General features: G+C 40.7%; 2 protein-coding genes and 1 long non-coding RNA gene across 6 annotated transcripts; all 3 read right to left on the minus strand.

Moving 5' to 3' along the window:
- Nucleotides 1-5459: 5459 nt before the first annotated feature.
- On the minus strand, nt 5460-8398 carry lg6.2hxorf65 (linkage group 6.2 CXorf65 homolog). 3 transcript variants are annotated; one of them, XM_023989938.2, is made up of 7 exons: nt 8310-8398; nt 7188-8153; nt 6993-7079; nt 6282-6404; nt 6082-6150; nt 5832-5944; nt 5460-5612 (listed from the first exon to the last, which is right to left on the minus strand). In XM_023989938.2, the coding sequence occupies exons 2-7, from the start codon at nt 7210-7212 to the stop codon at nt 5523-5525; spliced, it is 507 nt and encodes a 168-aa protein (XP_023845706.1). In that variant the 5' UTR covers nt 7213-8153; nt 8310-8398; the 3' UTR covers nt 5460-5522. The 3 variants fall into 3 exon arrangements, with proteins under 3 accessions (XP_023845706.1, XP_023845708.1, XP_070300297.1); XM_023989940.2 differs by having other exon boundaries at nt 7188-7258; nt 8310-8397; XM_070444196.1 differs by lacking the exon at nt 8310-8398 and having other exon boundaries at nt 7188-8205.
- A 128-nt stretch (nt 8399-8526) lies between these two features.
- Nucleotides 8527-10795, minus strand: LOC111965705 (uncharacterized). The gene is made up of 3 exons (XR_002877551.2): nt 10384-10795; nt 10139-10194; nt 8527-8716 (listed from the first exon to the last, which is right to left on the minus strand). It is a non-coding gene; the product is annotated as an uncharacterized lncRNA (long non-coding RNA).
- A 2355-nt stretch (nt 10796-13150) lies between these two features.
- Nucleotides 13151-16922, minus strand: LOC111965706 (ras-related protein Rap-2c). Of its 2 annotated transcripts, XM_023989941.2 has the most exons (4): nt 16302-16922; nt 15722-16054; nt 15008-15326; nt 13151-14297 (listed from the first exon to the last, which is right to left on the minus strand). In XM_023989941.2, exons 2-3 carry the CDS (start codon nt 15992-15994, stop codon nt 15048-15050), a joined length of 552 nt encoding a protein of 183 aa, XP_023845709.1. In that variant the 5' UTR covers nt 15995-16054; nt 16302-16922; the 3' UTR covers nt 13151-14297; nt 15008-15047. The 2 variants fall into 2 exon arrangements, with proteins under 2 accessions (XP_023845709.1, XP_070300296.1); XM_070444195.1 differs by having other exon boundaries at nt 15722-16921.
- Between the last annotated feature and the right edge of the window lie 787 nt (nt 16923-17709).

Here is a 17709-nt window from a genome sequence, read left to right on the forward strand (position 1 = left end):
TTTAAGTGGAGCGCTCGGAGCGCTCTCAACAATCATTCTCACGATAGCACATTGGTAATAGTCAGTGACAAATATCGAAGCTGGGCTTGGTTAAAACCCTGATGGGAGACCAAAGGGTAGCTGTAGATAAATCAACTCTCCAGTAGGAGGTGCTGCCTAGACTATTTTTACCCCGACATATATAACTGTGAAGATCTGACATTGTTTCAAAGGTACACATTTTTATATTTTATTCAAGGTTGGTCTGAATTTTGGTTACCATGCTGACATAATCCCGTGGTTGAAATATCACCCTTAAAACAACAGTTTACTTTTTTCAAATCAAAACTATTTTCCACGTAAAATCCACGTCACAATACATTGACAAATTATGTTGAAACAATGTTGATTCAACCAGTTTGTGCCCAGTGAGATGGCTATTATTACTCAATTAAAATTGAATGGCCTTAGAGAAGTGTAAGCAATATATATATATATTTCACCTGTATGGTTATTCATATCTTTATCCTCACATGATTGGCTTGGGACTTGTTTCACTTTGGTAAAACAAGTGTGCTACACAAGTCAAGTCTTTAAGGGCATGTCCAGACATGTTTAACCCACTGAGCTATATATTTTTGACTGCCCAGCCATTTAGAGAGGTAACTAATTCATCATATACAGATAACGCTTAACKTCACAAAAACAGACAATGAATAACACAAAAGTGGTTAAAAAGCAGTAATGAAACACATCTGAGATTGCACTTGTGACAATATGATATACAGTAACTTGAAAACTACAAGATTCTGATGCTTCAACTTCTAATAGGTTAATTGGTGGTATTTTATTTGTGCAAAGGACCAGGGAACAATGTTACTCTTGTGGGGAATCTGATACCAAACCGCTTTGCTTGGCTGGAAATCCCATAGACTAATAATGTCTGTAGAAGTTGCCTCATARACACTGACTCAATACAAATYCTCGCCAAGAAGATCATTATTTATCCTCCTACATAATTTCATATATTTGCGATATAGAAAAATAACAAACCATCTAACTGACAGTAGAATAGCCTTCATCTGAGGAAACATATACAGTTTACAATGTACAGAKGCTGAAACATGAAATGGTTCACTCTTGCCCAGAACTCCATAATGGCTGGCATAATTCAAACCCCCAGGAGAGGCCTGGAGAAGCAAAACAGGCGGAGAAAACAATAGACAGGGTAATCCATTTATTTCTTGATATTAAATTATTACATAAAATCTCGTCATTTCATAGCACTGTCAGCTGGGCCCCAGGGGGGACTCAAGCCAAGGAGTGCTCTTTCCTGTCTGTATTTAGTAAGTTTGTCTCAGAGCCTGACGTGCTCTCCAACCTGGAGAAAACCAATATCTCAGAGCACCACTGGTATTATAATATTTTGGTTGGATTAATTATATTAGTCCCTTAAAAAGAGCCAATCTTTGTCAAACTAGATCAAGATTCTACAGCAGCAAGGTCCTCAATCCATTTAACTGAATGTGAGGCCTAGTATAAAGTGGTTGTTGTGTAAATAAATCAATGTATATTTCCTGTTCAAGTAAACACATTTGAGAGAGAGTGGACCAAGATTCTGGCARATGTCATCAGAGCCACAGAGCTAACACAGACTTAGAACACTTTTCCCCTGCCTCTTCAACTTGACCAAGAAGTGGGASAGTCCCATCTGTAAATACCAGGTTAAATCACAGCCATTCCATTGTTCCCTGCTGTTGGTGTCTGGAAATAAACAAGTATCATTGCTTTCTCCCCAAACATGTGATATCAAATAATGACTATTGCGTTCMGATTTAATTATTATTTTATTGACCTTCTGATCCCTTGTTGCTTTCTGCTTGGACTAACTCAGTCCACACACAGGTCTTGAATGAATAGTGTTTTTGTCCTAAAACAGTAATCTGGCCATCATTCAATCATGTCCTGCTAAAATGTACAATGTTTTCGTTCCCAAAAGACATCCATTTGTCAGAGACATACACATGCCCTCCTAATGCACTACCTTCTGTAACATTTGCTGTTGATAAAATACTCTTCCTATTAGATTTCCACAGTCTTAAAGAAAAAGGTGGGCCTTTGAGACACAAAAAAGACTACAATTTAGTTTTAGTTTTTTGTTACTGCAATGTTGAAAGGAGAGCTTGCAAGTATGTCATTGTAGCATTTTATTGTACCTTTTACACCTGCTGTATCCTGTGCATAAAATAAATAAACTCTGATTTAGGTAAATGTAATTCCATCTAAATATTTTATATGTGGTTTGTTTTATTGCCAAAAGTAGCTTCTCACACTCTTGGCCTCCCTCAGGAGCAATACGTCATAAGCAACAAGGCTGAGGTAGAGAGGTGAGGTGAGAGACCTACAGGGAGTGTGAGTGTGAAAGGCAACCGTTTACTTCCAAGGGAACATCCAAGGTCTGAATATTTTCCAGGTATGTCACTGCAACAGTCATTAGAAATTGTAGTTAGCCTTTTGTTTGGTTTATGTTCTGGAAGGATGAGGCTACCCCATTTCACTGGACCTCTGTTTAACTGTAATTTGTTCATTAGCTGTTACATTAAGGCCTATATTAATTCTCCCATAAGGGAACCGATATCAATATCATCAGCGTCCACCTGTTTTTCTAGAACAAGGAGTTGATTAAGATCTTGGGCCTTATATAATATCAGGAGTTATTGCCATGGACTGAGTCATCTGTTCAGGGAGTCAATCAACTGCCAGTGAATGGCAAGGGAGATAGTACCCAATATTCACCCCCATTAAAGATGACAGCTTACAGTCATTGTGGCCCCAGTTCCACTGGGAGAGGGTACTGGTGTACAAGCATTCTCATTCTACAGCTGGTAAAAACACATCCAGGCACACAAAACAAGCTCAGAGCAATGACAAGTCAGCCTTGTCAGCACACTCCTTAGAGCTATGGTCTGCTGGTTACTGGAATTGCACCAGCCTGAAATATTTATTTCACCTCGCACATGTAAATACCATTACAAATTTCATATGACTTTACTTTTACCTCGCACATGTAAATACCATGACATATTTTATATGACTTTACTTTTAAAAGTTTGAATATCCTTTGAATGTGCTAGATATAACAGTTGTAATTGTTGGAGAAACTAGAGAGGAGAAAAGCTGAGCTGCTAGAATCTAACTCCTGAATACATATTAGATTAACACACAGTTATGTCCACAAAAACATCATGTGATAGCCATTTTGGCAGACATGCAAGACCAGTCTGAACCAGATAACTCTAATCTAAATAATCAGAATAAAGCGTAACCTTTCTACAATTGAACTGGAGGGGCAATTCCATTTTTTTTTTTAAATGTTAGAACATTCCATGATTGGTCAAGTCTAAATATGAAATTATTGTGATGTGAAAGGGCTGCATAAAGCTGTCATGTGGTCTCAATGAATCTGATAGGAACCTGATCAAGCTGTTTTACAGCAAAGGGCAAAGACTTATAAAACTTCTTGGAATTGTTAATAACCCCATTATCTCATCTCCTAAATTCATGAAGGGATGTAACTATTACATGGCATGCAAAATCATGATTTCATACACAATGTTCTGATTTACTATAGCAAGAAAGTAGGCTAATGGAAATATTGAATGGATATTTGCTGGATAAAAAGTGAAATAGCATATACACTGAGTGTACAAAACATTAAGAACACCTGCTCTTCCATGACAGACTGACCAGGTGTATCRACGTGAAAGCTATGATCCCTTATTGATGTCACTTATTAAATCCACTTCAAATCTGTGTAGATGAAGGGGAGGAGACAGGTTAAATAAGGATGTTTAAGCCTTGAGATATGGATTGTGTATGTGTGCCATTCAGATGGTGAATGGGCAAGACAAAATATATAGTGCCTTTGAATGGGGTATGGTAGTAGGTGCCAGGCGCACCGGTTTGAGTGTGTCAAGAACTGCAAAGAGGCTGGGTTTTTCACAGTCAACAGTTCCAGTGTGTATCAAGAATGGTCCACCACCGAAAGGACATCCAGCCAACTTGACACAACTGTGGGAAGCATTGGAGTCAACATGGGCCACCATCCCTGAGGAACACTTTCAACATCTTGTAGAGTCTATGCCGCGATGAATTGAGGCTGTTCTGAGGGCAAAAGGGGGAGCTCAATATTAGGAAGGTGTTACCAATGTTTTTTTTTACACTCAGTGTATACTGCTCAGTCTTTTATATACAGTGTAGATGCTCTAGAGATTGGGTAAATCAATTCTCAATCAAAGAGAAGAATCACACAGCAAGCATTCCCGAATCAGATAATYGCATGGAAAATGTATTTTTTTATGTTGCATTCCACTTTCTAAATGATGTCTAGATTCTCAATGTAACCTTTTACAAGAACAGCTCAGTTGTTTCTCTTTCTTCCCTATTTCTTCACAGTATTTAGCAAGTGGTTAGGCCATCTGCAAGACACAGCTGTATGGCCTGACACAGTGGCCCTATTCAAATACTTATAACATGTCTCCTTCTTCCTTTTCTTGAGGTAATCACTTTGGAAAGGACTAAACAAGTACAGTACTTGTTTCAGTTTGGGTAAAAACCAGTTGAATGAAATGAAAACTAAACTTCAAATGGAACTTCATCACAAAATCCCGAAGGCCTTTGTTCCTCAAACGTTATTAGGCCTTCCACAGACATACATTAAGAAAATAATCCAGTGATTCTAAGAAGGGAAGTTATCTTTTCTAAAAACCATCTGACCCAAGCCTGTACATAATTTAGAAAATGGTACACACAAACACTGGGAGGAACCTCCTGCTGGCATTTAACCCACAACTTCCTGTTTCAAAGTGCCAGGCCACCCACCAGAGGTGGCTAAATAAACCTTCAGAAAAGAGAATGGCACACTGTCACACCCCTCATTCAGTCCCTCAGGCAGATAGCCCCAACATACCACCCCTAATTTAAGATCACTCACTGGTCAAGGGAAATTAATTTCAAGATAAATTAAATTCTGATAAAGCCTTCAAAAGTAAATTGTGCATGTTGAACATATTGCAAGACACATAATTATTGCAACAARACCTCAACACCTGTTGAGCAAAGCAAGATTAAAAGACATAACATAAAATTAACACTGATGTCAGAGCTTCAGTCACGATTTCACACCCTTTCTAAATATATTCATCCCAATTCAGTCATTTCCATCCAATTTTCCCAACTGGTAAAGCTTGGTAAGGAACAGGTATTCATACCCACCAATCACAGAAGCAGAAGGTGACATCATCTATTGCTTAACTTCAAGGGACCATGTTAAAACTCTCTTCCTTTCAGAACATAAKGCGTATTAGACATGGGAGCGTAACAATTGTATAACAGATTTCTATTTAGATCTATAGTCATATTTCTATTTTGATCAACCGTATTATTCAACACTAATGACCATTGGCTGGCGTAGACTTAGATAGACTCAATGTTCACTTTATTACATTTCAACATTTCTATTATTGTAAAATTAATAGGTTCTTTCAGTTCCTGCTCCTCCTGCCTCCAGTCCGGCGATTGGAGGGTTCATCATCAGGGGTGTCCATATGTACTGTACGGCCCCGGCCCTTAGCCTGTGGGACACAGTACAAAAGTTGGCAATCTTCTAATACTTCTATTTGTCCAAATAATTGGTGGAGTGTACACACACACACACACACACACACACACACACACACACACACACACACACACACACACACACACACACACACACACACACACACACACACACACACACACACACACACACACACACACACACACACACACACACACACACACACACTCACGGTTTGTGTGGGTTGGGTCTGAGAGGGCGCCTCCGTGGCTCTGCGGTCCTCCTGAGAGCGGAGCTGTCTGAGACGAGCCCTCTCCAGGCTGTCAGTCTGAGTCTGCAGGGTCTCTGATACACATACAAACAGGAACAACATATGTACACGCGCTAAGACAATGGCTAAACAAATCAATCCTCCAGAAGACACACATGAAATACTTTATGTGAATGCACACACATAATTAACAAGCAGAGTTTATTGTTACCCAGAAGTGCAGGGTCTGGGTTGGCCACTAAGGGGGTGATGGAAATATAGGCACCATCCTTTGGGTTTCCTGATAAGATAAACATAAACTTCTAAACAAAGAAGAGCCATGTATAGAAACTCCTTTTTGGTAACTAGGAATAGTTTCATAGAGGCCTTGTCCACTCCATTGGTTCTACTTCTATTATGTATAGAACTCACGATTAACAATGCAGAATGTGAGGGAGCAGCGGGGAGGAAGTAGTCGGCTGGCACACTCCTGAGGCTGCTGGGACAGAAAGAGAAGCTTCAGAGCCCCACGGTCATCACACAGATCCACCAGCTCTGAAAAACGCGCACACACACACATTTAAGACAAATCTATCCGTATGTAGAGAAAGAGCCAAAACTGGTTGAATATATAGCATAACACAAAGATGGCTGATGAGGGGCAGGGCCAGAGTGCAGGATTTACTACTGATAGCCTTGCGGTAGTCAAACCCACTCATCAGCAAGCCCCATTAATCTCAGTGCTAATGAGAATGGTAATGATAGATAGCTTCATTAGTGCACGAGGCTTGCTCTGGGCTTAGCGGCAACACAGTGGTAAGTGTGGCAGGACCCAGCAGGTGTAAGCAGACACCCTTCGAGTTGAGCAGTGTGAAATATTTAACACCAGCCGGTGAACCCCCACTCCCATGCCTCTGCCCCCCCCCAACCAAATCCCTGACTCTCACATCAGCGCTCTCCATCCACTTTCCCTGCTTTAGTTACAGCAGTGACACTAAATTTAGGATAGACTCAAGACCCCCCTAGTCTGTAAGAGACGATAGGCACAGCAGCATTTCAATCAGGAAGCTGTCATCATCATTAAGGCCCTCCATCCATCCCACCCTTCCTGATGACGCCCCCCCCCCCCCACCAAACTCCCACCTGTCTCCGGCAGGCCCATCTTAGCTCTCATGTACTGCAGCAGGAGAACCACGGGGCAGTTGGTGTTGGCCAGAAACTGCTCATTGTCTGCGAGGAGATAGGATGAGAATAAAGAAATTGTGTGAAATACAGTTTCTAACACTGCAAACATCAAATGTGTCACTAGCGGAATGCATTTTATGACTTTGGCCTTACCTCCATGTTTAATACAGATGAACATCACTCAGGAAGCTGAGGAACRGGAGTCCCTTGCGATAATGAGAAGCCTAAAGTCACGAAAGCTTTTTGAGAAACATTCCATGGATTGGAATCATTGGATACATGGTTATGAAGTCATAATAGGAATTGWGATTTCACAGGAGTGCTCTCTTCTCTTGTTGGCTTCACAACTTTGATCCTATGATTTTGGAGACTGCTTTCTCCATCTATGTTAATCTCCATCTGAACAGGATGTGGTGTTTGTTTTCACGTCAGAGTGCAACCCCACTGCTGTCTATGCCAGCCTTATTACAGTGTGATGACCAGTGTCACGAGGAGTGAAGGAGAAGCTTAATTACACTTCAGACAACAACAACAGTATAATCGAGACAACACCAAATATGAACAGCACACCAAACAGCACATCAAATTATACATATTTTTTAAGTTGTTCTGTTCATAACAAATCATAGAAATGAGAGTTACAATATACTGTATCTACATCCGTGAGTCTTTCCTATCATTTCAAGTTGGAAACATACCCCATCCACCATTAAAAAGTCAGCATCTAATGCCTAATCAGCCTGTCTTCAGCTAGATTAAATAGAACATGGCCAGACCTTTCAACAGACTCTTAATCTTAAAGTCTTGCGCAGCCAGACGTCACATTCTGGCGTTTGCTCTGCATGCTGATAGGAGAACCTAGAAGCCGGGCACATGGGGCCCAGGCTTCCCTCTGTCCAACCCCACCGCCAGTTCATCTCAAAGACGAGGAGAGTTTCAGAGTGCAAACATCTCCAGAGACCATAAAAGAACACAGAGTCGACCTCAGATATTTCCCTGCGCTGGAATCATTGAACACCAAYGGCCTTGTCCAGGAAATTGGCAAAATTATTTGGTTGTCTAGGTAAGAAGGGTGAGAGAACCGAAAGGTCCATCGTCCTCAAGGTCTCAGTGAGATTGCTGTGAAATTTGAGACAAAATTAGATTTATAAGTTGACCCAATGAATTTCAATCAGTTTGACAACTCTGGGACTTRATTAGCAGAAATGTACAATATGTTAGATTGACAAAGTGTGAGTCCTCATGATTAAGTTGCACATGAGGATTTACACTGACCTGGCAGTGAAGTACAGTAGGTAGGTGTGAGTCTTGGTGTAGCTGTTTGGCCAGCTCTAGCTGGTGAATGTCCATAGGTTTGTCATTGAACACCACTAACAGTGGCTTGCCTGCACCAAGGGTCTCCGGACAACTACCTGCCCCCGAGAATACAAGAAGAGGCATTTCATTATTATAAATTATCATAAATTATCAACATTAAAGACCAGCAAAATGGTTTGGTAGTTTAGCTTTTTTATTTCTTCGGACATTGTACACACCAGCATGGCTGATAACCAGGTCGGCACATTTGACATCTTCAGCGGTGGAATCCTTGAATTTAAAGGCCTCTAACGTGAGCTTGTGACAGCTGTCTGAATCTGGGAAGATGGAGCTTCGTCCAACCTGCAGGACCAAATGTTGAACACCTTCAAGAAGGATAAGGAAACYTTACTATAAATAGAACAATGAAAGGGTATGGCACATCTACACAACTTATCCTRGTCTAGTTTTTGAGGCAGGCTGGCTAGCTAGAGCTCATGAACCCAAGTTGGGTATACCTAGTTTACAGCCGGCCCTCCCTTGGGTTCTCAGCTGATGTTACTGATCACAGCTGGCTTCCAAGTGAACTTCAAACCCGATGCTATGTTTAATCCCAAAGCTCTGTCTAAACAGAAATACTCCTAATTTGCAATACAGTTTTGCAAACCTTTGGAACTTAACTTTCATATAAGCGTGAAATCATTTTTAAAATACAAAAGATACACTTACTTGCATCCGGCTGTTTTCACACGCCGCCTTAGCTAAGACACATCCTCTTACGTTGCACTCGCATTTCCACTGGACCATTCCATCCCACATTTTCTGTGTTTCTCAAAATACAACTGGGTGCAACTTTCCTAAACTGCTTACAGTAAGTATCTTTTGTATTTGAACAAGTATTTCTATATTAAAGTTAAATTACAATTGTTTCCTAAACTGTATCGCGTGCAGAGTAGAGTGTATTTGTGTTTAGTCAGAGCATTAGAGCCAGTGGTGTAAAGTACTTAAGTAAAAATACTTTAAAGTACTAATTAAGTAGTTGTTTGGGGTATCTGTACTTTACTTGACTATATTTTTGACAACTTTTACTTCACTACAATCCTAAAGAAAACAATGTACTTTTTACTACATATATTTTCCCTGACACCCGAAATTACTCGTTACATTTTGAATGCTTAGCAGGACAGGACAATTTTTAAATTCATTCAATTATCAAGAGAAGATCCCTGGTCATCCCTACTACCTCTGATCTGGTCGAACTCACTAAACACAAATGCTTCATTTGTAAATGATGTCTGATTGCTGAAGTGTGCCCCTGGCTATTTGTTTTAAAAAATGTAACAAGAAAATGATGCCATCTGGTTCGCTTAATATAAGCAATTTGAAATGATTTCTACTTTTACAACTTAAATATATATTTGCAATTAKATTTACTTTTGATATTTAAGTATATTTAACACATTTTCTATAAAGGTATCTTTACTTTTACTCATTTATGACAATTGGGTACTTGGCCGTAGTATATCAAACCATATAGCACGGGTATGACAAAACATTTATTTTTACTGCTCTAATTACTTTGGTAACCKGTTTAGAATAGCAATAAGGCACCTCAGGGGTTTGTGATATATGGCCAATATACCACGGTTAAGGGCTGTATCCTGGCACTCCACGTTGCGTCGTGTTGTAGAGGACCACTTAGRTGTAGTATATTGGCCATATACCACACCACCTCGGGCCTTATTGCTTAAATAACATTTACCGTCTATGGGCTAGCTTATGTAGCCATTTTCACAGATCATACTCACTTGAACAGCTTCAGGGGAAGTAACACGTTCAATTAGGTCATCAAAGCTCGTTGTTCCTACAGTAACAAATACCCTCTTCATGGTTACGCATGTAACTAATGTTATCAAATGTTACAGTACTTGTACCAAAATGTATCGATTGTTTGTTTGTTTACATCTGTCAGTAGCCTGACGTCACGTTCGTATGTTTTATTTACACAAAAGAATACATCACTCTGCCACCTAAAGGAGATTTGGAGATTTACCTGCTGCCTCGACATTTTCTCCGCCGAATAAGAAATGTGGTATTATTGAAATACTGTAGAAACAGTGGTAGTATCCCTGACAATTTAGAAAACTACACTAGTGATGTGAAAATACTTAAATCGGTTAGACACCTCAAACGCTGAAGAATCTACTAATGATGAACATCTGCTTTCAAATAAGATAATGCTGCCCCCTCGTGGATGATTGTGTGACAGTACTTGGCCTTACTGTGTGTAACACACATAACGTTGCAGATAGAAATACAGTATATTATAGAGAGCTGACACTATTCTTTCTACACGATAGAAAATCATAACTGTCCTACACCATATTCTATCCGAATATTGAGCAAAGTAAAAGTAAGTAGCCTTGTCTCCGCCAAAATGGCCCAACCTTAAGGCCACTTGAGTTGGTTAATCTGAATATTAAACCAAGTTTCACATTTTAATGTCACGTGCACAAAGTACAGTGAAATGCCTTTCTTGAAAGCTCTAAACCCAACGATGTAGTAATCAATAACAATGTAATACTAAAAATAACATTACGTAGAACAAAAACACAATGAATACAAATAAGAACATGAGAAAGTACTGTAAGTAAGCATAACATACTGTAACGACCCTGGGTTTATAAACGCGGATATCGACTCTGCCGCTTSAACATGCTTTTGGGACACAAGMCGATGGCGCGCTGGACTTCGGGCTAGAATGTCGAGGGTTCGAGGCCTGCTCCCTGCCTGTTTCATTACAATACTACATAAAGGTTTAGTCAGTTCCTGTGCCATATTTACAATGTGCAGGGATAACGGAGGGATGGTAGATATTCCCCTAGAGTCGATATCCACGCCCCCGACAAAATCAAATTAGCATAATACAAAAATACCAATTAAAATTAGTCTGTTTATTAAGCAGCTTTTTCAGACAATGAGACATCCTAAAATTCGGTCTTCTCACGAAATTGTCTGTAGCGCCTGAACAGTTCGGCTTACTTACTCAAGGACACTCACCAGCCTCACAAGACTTCTGAAGATAGCCTTGTGCCAGTTGAAACCCCTGTACAGTACGTCAAAAGTTTGGACACACCTACTCATTCAAGGGGTTTTCTTTATTTGTACTATTTTCTACATTGTAGAATAATAGTGAAGACATCAAAACTATGAAATAACACAATGGAATCACCTAGTAACCAAAAAGTGTTAAACAAATCAAAATATATTTAATATTTGAGATTCTTCAAAGTAGCCACCCTTTGCCTTGATGACAGCTTTYCACACTCTTGGCATTCTCTCAACCAGCTTCATGATGTAGTCACCTGGAATGCATTTCAATTAACAGGTGTGCCTTGTTAAAAGTTAATTTGTGAAATGTCTTTCCTTCTTAATGCGTTTGAGCCAATCAGTTGTGTTGTGACAAGGCAGGGGTGGTATACAGAAGATAGCCCAATTTGGTAAAATACCAAGTCCATATTATAGCACGAATAGCTCAAATAATCTGTTCTTTGGTCTGAGTGCAAATTTGAGATTTTTGGTTCCAACCGCCGTGTCTTTGTGAGATGCAGAGTAGGTGAACGGATGAWCTCCGCATGTGTGGTTACCACCGTGAAGCATGGAGGAGGCGGTGTGATGGTGATACTGTCTGTGATTTATTTAGAATTCAAGGTACACTTAACAAGAATGGCTACCGCAGCGATACGRCATACCATCTGGCTTGTGCTCAGTCGGACTATCATTTGWTTTTCAACAGAACAATGACCCAACACACCTCCAGGCTGTGTAAGGGCTATTTGACCAAGAAGGAGTGATGGAATGCTGCATCAGGTGACCTGGCCTCCACAATCACCCGACCTCAACCCAACTGAGATGGTTTGGGATGAGTTGGACCGCAGAGTGAAGGAAAAGCAGCCAACAAGTGCTCAGCATATGTGGTCCTTCAAGACTGTTGGAAAAGCATTCCAGGTGAAGCTGGTTGAGAGAATACAAAGCGTGTGCAAAGCTGTCATCAAGGCAAAGGGTGGCTACATTGAATAATCTCAAATCTTTTTTTGATTTGTTTAACACTTTTTTGGTTACTACATGATTCCATGTGTAATTTCACAGTTGATGTCTTCACTATTATTCTACAATGTAGAAAATAAAAATAAAGAATAACCCTTGAATGAGTAGATGTCCAACCTTTTGACTGGTACAGTATATCACATCAGCTGTAATAATGTAACAGTCTAAACCAGAAATGTAAGAGCATTTCCTTACCAATAGTGATTCAGGACACCAAACGTGTGACCACATGATCAGAGAGGTATCCTTCAGCGAGGTAACCAGTCATGCAAATGTACCTTAGTCAGGTAAATTTCTACAGCAACAAATCCTTCAGAACTAAGAGATGACGCAAATATCTCCATATATGCCTGCTGAGTTTGCAAGATAACCTTTCCTTCATTTTGATTTCAGCACAAATGAAAATGTGTTAGACTTCCCAATCCATTGAGGTTTCAGCAGTCTCAATGACGAGTTTGGCGTTCGACTAACCACGTGTGACATGCAGTTACGAGCCCGCTAGAGTTATATCCACTGTCTTAGTACAGATGAAGCTGGAATGTGAGGCTTACTGAAGCTGGTTAGCTTTAGAAAACCCTGAGTAGATCTAGCTTGCTTCTTAGGATACCCCTCTGGCCAGTGTTCTTCAATCTTGGTATCAGATTTGTACTACATGATGGCAGTAATTACATTGAAGAGTTGGAAGTAAGACAATAACCACACAGAAACCAATGTAAGACTGAAATCATTTAAGGCTCTGTTAATTCTCATCTTCAAAAACACACTGTAAAGTCACAAAAGCAAAAGCAAGTATAAAAAAAAAAGTTGATAATTGGCTAACAAAGCAATTAGATWTTTTTATAAATAATAAAAGCAAACTTAATAAAAAAAAGTAACAATGTAAGTTAGATCATTTAGGGCATGGGTGTCAAACTCATTCCATGGAGGGCCTAGTGTCTGCAGATTTTTCCTTTCAATTAAGACCTAGAAAACCAGTTGAGTGGAGTTCCTTAATAATCATTGACCTTAATTCATCAATCAAGTACAAGGGTGGCATAAAAACCTGCAGACACTGGCCTCCGTACATCGTGTTTGACATGTGGTTCAGGGCAAGTTAGATTGTTTAGGGTCAGAATTTGATCGAACCATGTAACATATTAGTCATTTGCATGACTAAGAGGAACCTGTGTCTCCTGTATTTAAAGCAAACCACACAGCGGTAACCAGAAAACAAACATGCAGTGCTCCATGCTCAACGTGAACGTCTCATGCGTGGAGACCTGGCTCGACCATGCCCATCGAAAAATAGAAAGTTGAAGGCTGGTCTGCTTTATAACCACCATACAGTTGGTTTTAGGCCCTATAAACCACAGCAATCATACATTTACCACGGTTTGATTAAATTCTGACCCGAGTCCTCAACCTGCATGTCCGTTATCACTTTAAAATTAGATACCAGATTTAATAAATCGATACAAGTAAAAAGTAAAACCAGGGGAACTAATGACGGKGCAGCTTCAAAAAGGGTTGCTGTGGTCCTGAACAGATCACTGCTCATTGCCCCAGCACTCCAACCCCAAACGAGAAAATAGAAATCCATAGACAATCCTTCATCCTCATAAGGTTATCCTCTACACATTGAAAAGTGGGTCTTCCCTGGGCCGGGTCACCATGAAGGCCAGTGAGTCTGCAGGTGAATGTGTTCCACAGTCAAGATATCAAAGGTTGGGCAGGCTCAAGACTCCCTTGAATTGGACTATGGACAGACAAGAATCTGCTCTCTGGTACTGTAGGTAACACTGCCAGCTGGAGAGGTCAAAAGGTGTGATCGAGCTGAAGTGGTTCCTGGGTCATCAAAGCAGGAACCAGTTGGGAGAGATCCTGCCAAATAATGACAATGGAGAACAAAAAAAGTACTATTTTACTTACTGACAGAGTAAAGGAAAGACTGAAGACACTACTAGGTGTTGAGACAGTATGAAGATATTGATATTTGTGTAATTAAGACCTTTATACAGTTAAATAAATTAGCATTTCATCAATATGTAAACTGTGAAACCCAGTTAAAACGACCAATACCTCACACAGTGCAGAAAGTCTGCTTCCTGTTTTGAAACATCAATTTATATTCAGGATGCTGCGTTTTCCTTTGTCTGGGACCTAKACTCTCCGTGGCTCATAAGTCTAGTCTCTCTGCCTTTACACTGCCAGCCTCTTCTCTTACTCTTCTTTTCTGCCCTTGTGCTCACTGCTCAGACAGTTGGGTTCTTCACGCCACATTCTTCGTCTGATCTAATGATAGCAYGCTAAACCAATAGTTTTAACAATCTGTGCAGCAAACCCCCTTCCCTGTCTGCTTTTTCTAACAGCTGTAATTTTGTTCCACCCCTGATCCTCTCATCTCCCTTCCTCCGCAAGTACATTTTTTGTACACGCATTATGAACTCTACACTCCTGCTATCCATGACCATACATCTTTTCACAACCTGTYAATTTTTGCCCGTTGTCAGTGACAAGCCTATTGTGCATTTACACTTCTTTGTCCTACTATGTGTGTGTGGAGGGTGAAGTGTAGTGCTTCAGTCTCTTACCTGGGGGAGAGGTGTAGAGGGGACAGTGTCCCCTACTCCCTCACTGCACCACACAGGCCGTGCAGCACTGCTCCTGTTTCTCTGGCAGCGTGGCATAGTTCATCTGGCGAACGATTTCAGCAAACAGCTCGTCCACCATGGTCTTGCTCTTGGCTGAGGTCTCGATGAAGGGGCAGCCCCACTCCTGGGCCAGGGCCCGACCGTCTGCACCTGCCACCTCCCGCTCAGACTCCAGGTCCACCTTGTTCCCCACCAGGATCAGTGGCACCTTCTCAAAGCGCTTCACCCGCACTATCTGGTCTCGCATCGGTCTGATGTCCTGGGGAGCAAAGGGGGGAGGAATTTAGGGATGGATATAAGGATATTCTCAGGAACTGTGGGGAAATGTTTGCGCAACAGTTATTGCTGCCTAGCTCTTCAATGTATATCAATGGGTTAAGTAGCAGCCCTTTGGCCATTCTTCTAACCTGTTGAACTTAACAAACTTTCAGCGTGTAGAGGACAGACTTATGGGAATGGGATAGAAGAGAGGTTTATGGATTTATATTGTAGAGATTAGGCTGTCAACAATGGTTTTAGGAATGATGCACTCAGAATGATATGAATACAATAGYCATTGCTCAGTAGGCCCATTTAAAACATGGCTACAACTCTATCAAGAGGCTGCAGGCTCCTTGACATGTTGACAGGTAACACCAGATAAAGGCCCTTTACCTGAAATGACTGTTGATTGACGAGACTGTAGACAAGTATGAAACCCTGGCCGTTCTTGATGTACAGGTCCCTCATGGAGGCGAACTGTTCTGTCCCTGCCGTGTCAAGGATCTCCAGCACCGAAGGCGACGAGTCCACTTCGATCTCTTTCCGATAGAAGTCCTCAATTGTAGGGTCATATTTCTCGATGAATGTGCCSGTGACAAACTGGACAGTCAGCGCGGACTTGCCGACGCCGCCGCTTCCCAGCACAACCACTTTGTACTCCTTCATTAGGGTGCACGAGTTTGACCCGGTTACTTAGCTAACGTTAGCTAGCTGGATTGCTATAGCCTGTGACAACATTAATCAAGTAAACCTTGAAAACACAACACTGTAAACCCCCACAAATCAACCTCCCAGTTAAAATGTTAACGTGTATGTGTTTAGTTAAAACAAATTCAAATATAGTTAAAAGCAGAAGTATTGCACTGAGCTAGCTAGCAAAGTTGGCTAAATCCACAACGCCCCCCCAATGCTCGCTCTCGATAAGGAGCCTTCTTATGACAAATCCTTCAGACAGTAAACATAACTACGTTACCTTGACACGAACATGGGCTGTTGCTTCTATCAGTAATCTGCCCCAAAACTGTGCATTAACTGAGTTGGTGGCTAGCTAGTTAAGATGCACAATATTATAATGACTTGTATTGTTTCCATTTTTGGAGAGCATGTGAAAGTGGCTCGCTCACACCACATCATAAAGCATACTGGTGTCGCAAAAGCCCAATGCCAGCGTCTGCCACTTCCACCACGGCTGGTCCCTGGCCTTATCACGGGCAAGCTGCACTTTAGCAGCCAGATAGTGTTTAGGAACCTCGGGTTGGAGTTTCAGTCCAATGCTGTCCACAGTACACTGCTTGGTTGCTGCTTAGTATGAGACAGGGACAAGACCTCCCACTCCCTTCCTTAATTTCGTCCTCACGGCCTCTCCCTAGTATCCGTACTGTCTCATCCTTGCGACCACCACTGGGCTGCAATGTCCTGTGGAACCTAGTAAGTAACCAGCACTTATTTTCTTTCCAAATCTAATCAAATGACGAGCACCAAATTTGCTGGTGCAAACACTAATATATTTAAGTCCTCAGCAGGGACATTGAAACGCTACATGGTTGTCCGAAATGCAGGCCATATGTCAAGGAAGGACCATCGTGGAAAATCTGCAATGTAATTGGTCACCTTGAAGATTTATTGTCATTCCCATTGGTTCAACTATAACTTCAGGCGGGACAGTAGGGCGCAACGTATAGAACGTTGCACATAGAAATATGCTGCATAGAATGGAATTTACAGGATTCAGTTCACTGCACGCTGAGGATGGAAATTAAATGAATACAGTACATTCATCTTTATAATGGCTGATAATCGAAGTGTGAACATTAAGTGAGCTATTTACAGAAACTATGTTACAGATTGTTATAGGCAAGAAATAATTTGTCTGATTTGTCCTATTTTTTGTGTATTTTAAGTGTGCTTCAGCTTTTCCATAGCAAGATAAATAGGAGACTCCAAACAAAAGCACTGATGTGAATTTGTGGTTTTTTTCAGCTTTTTTGGACCTCATATTCTTGTGGATAATTGTTTTCATACATATCTGATTTACCATTTAGAAATTAAAGCACTTCATAGAGATAGTCCCCCCATTTGAAGATGTAATACGTATTTGGACAAATTTKATTTATAGTTATAGTGTACCGAAGTAGTCAAAAGTTTAGTATTTGGTCCCATGTTCCAAACACACAATGACTACATCAAGCATGTGACTCTTAAAAACTCATTGGATGTATTTGCAGTTTGTTTTGYATGTATTTTGGGTTATATTTTGCCCAATAGGAACTGAATGGTGAATGATGACTGGAGTAATTTTATTTCTAAGTGAGTAGACAAGATGCTTTTGAAAATTTCAAAATCAATCCATATAATGCCATGATTAAGAAAAATCATGAATG

The sequence above is a fragment of the Salvelinus sp. IW2-2015 genome, linkage group LG6.2, assembly GCF_002910315.2.
Source record: "Salvelinus sp. IW2-2015 linkage group LG6.2, ASM291031v2, whole genome shotgun sequence".
In the NCBI taxonomy this organism is placed as follows: Eukaryota; Metazoa; Chordata; class Actinopteri; order Salmoniformes; family Salmonidae; genus Salvelinus; species Salvelinus sp. IW2-2015.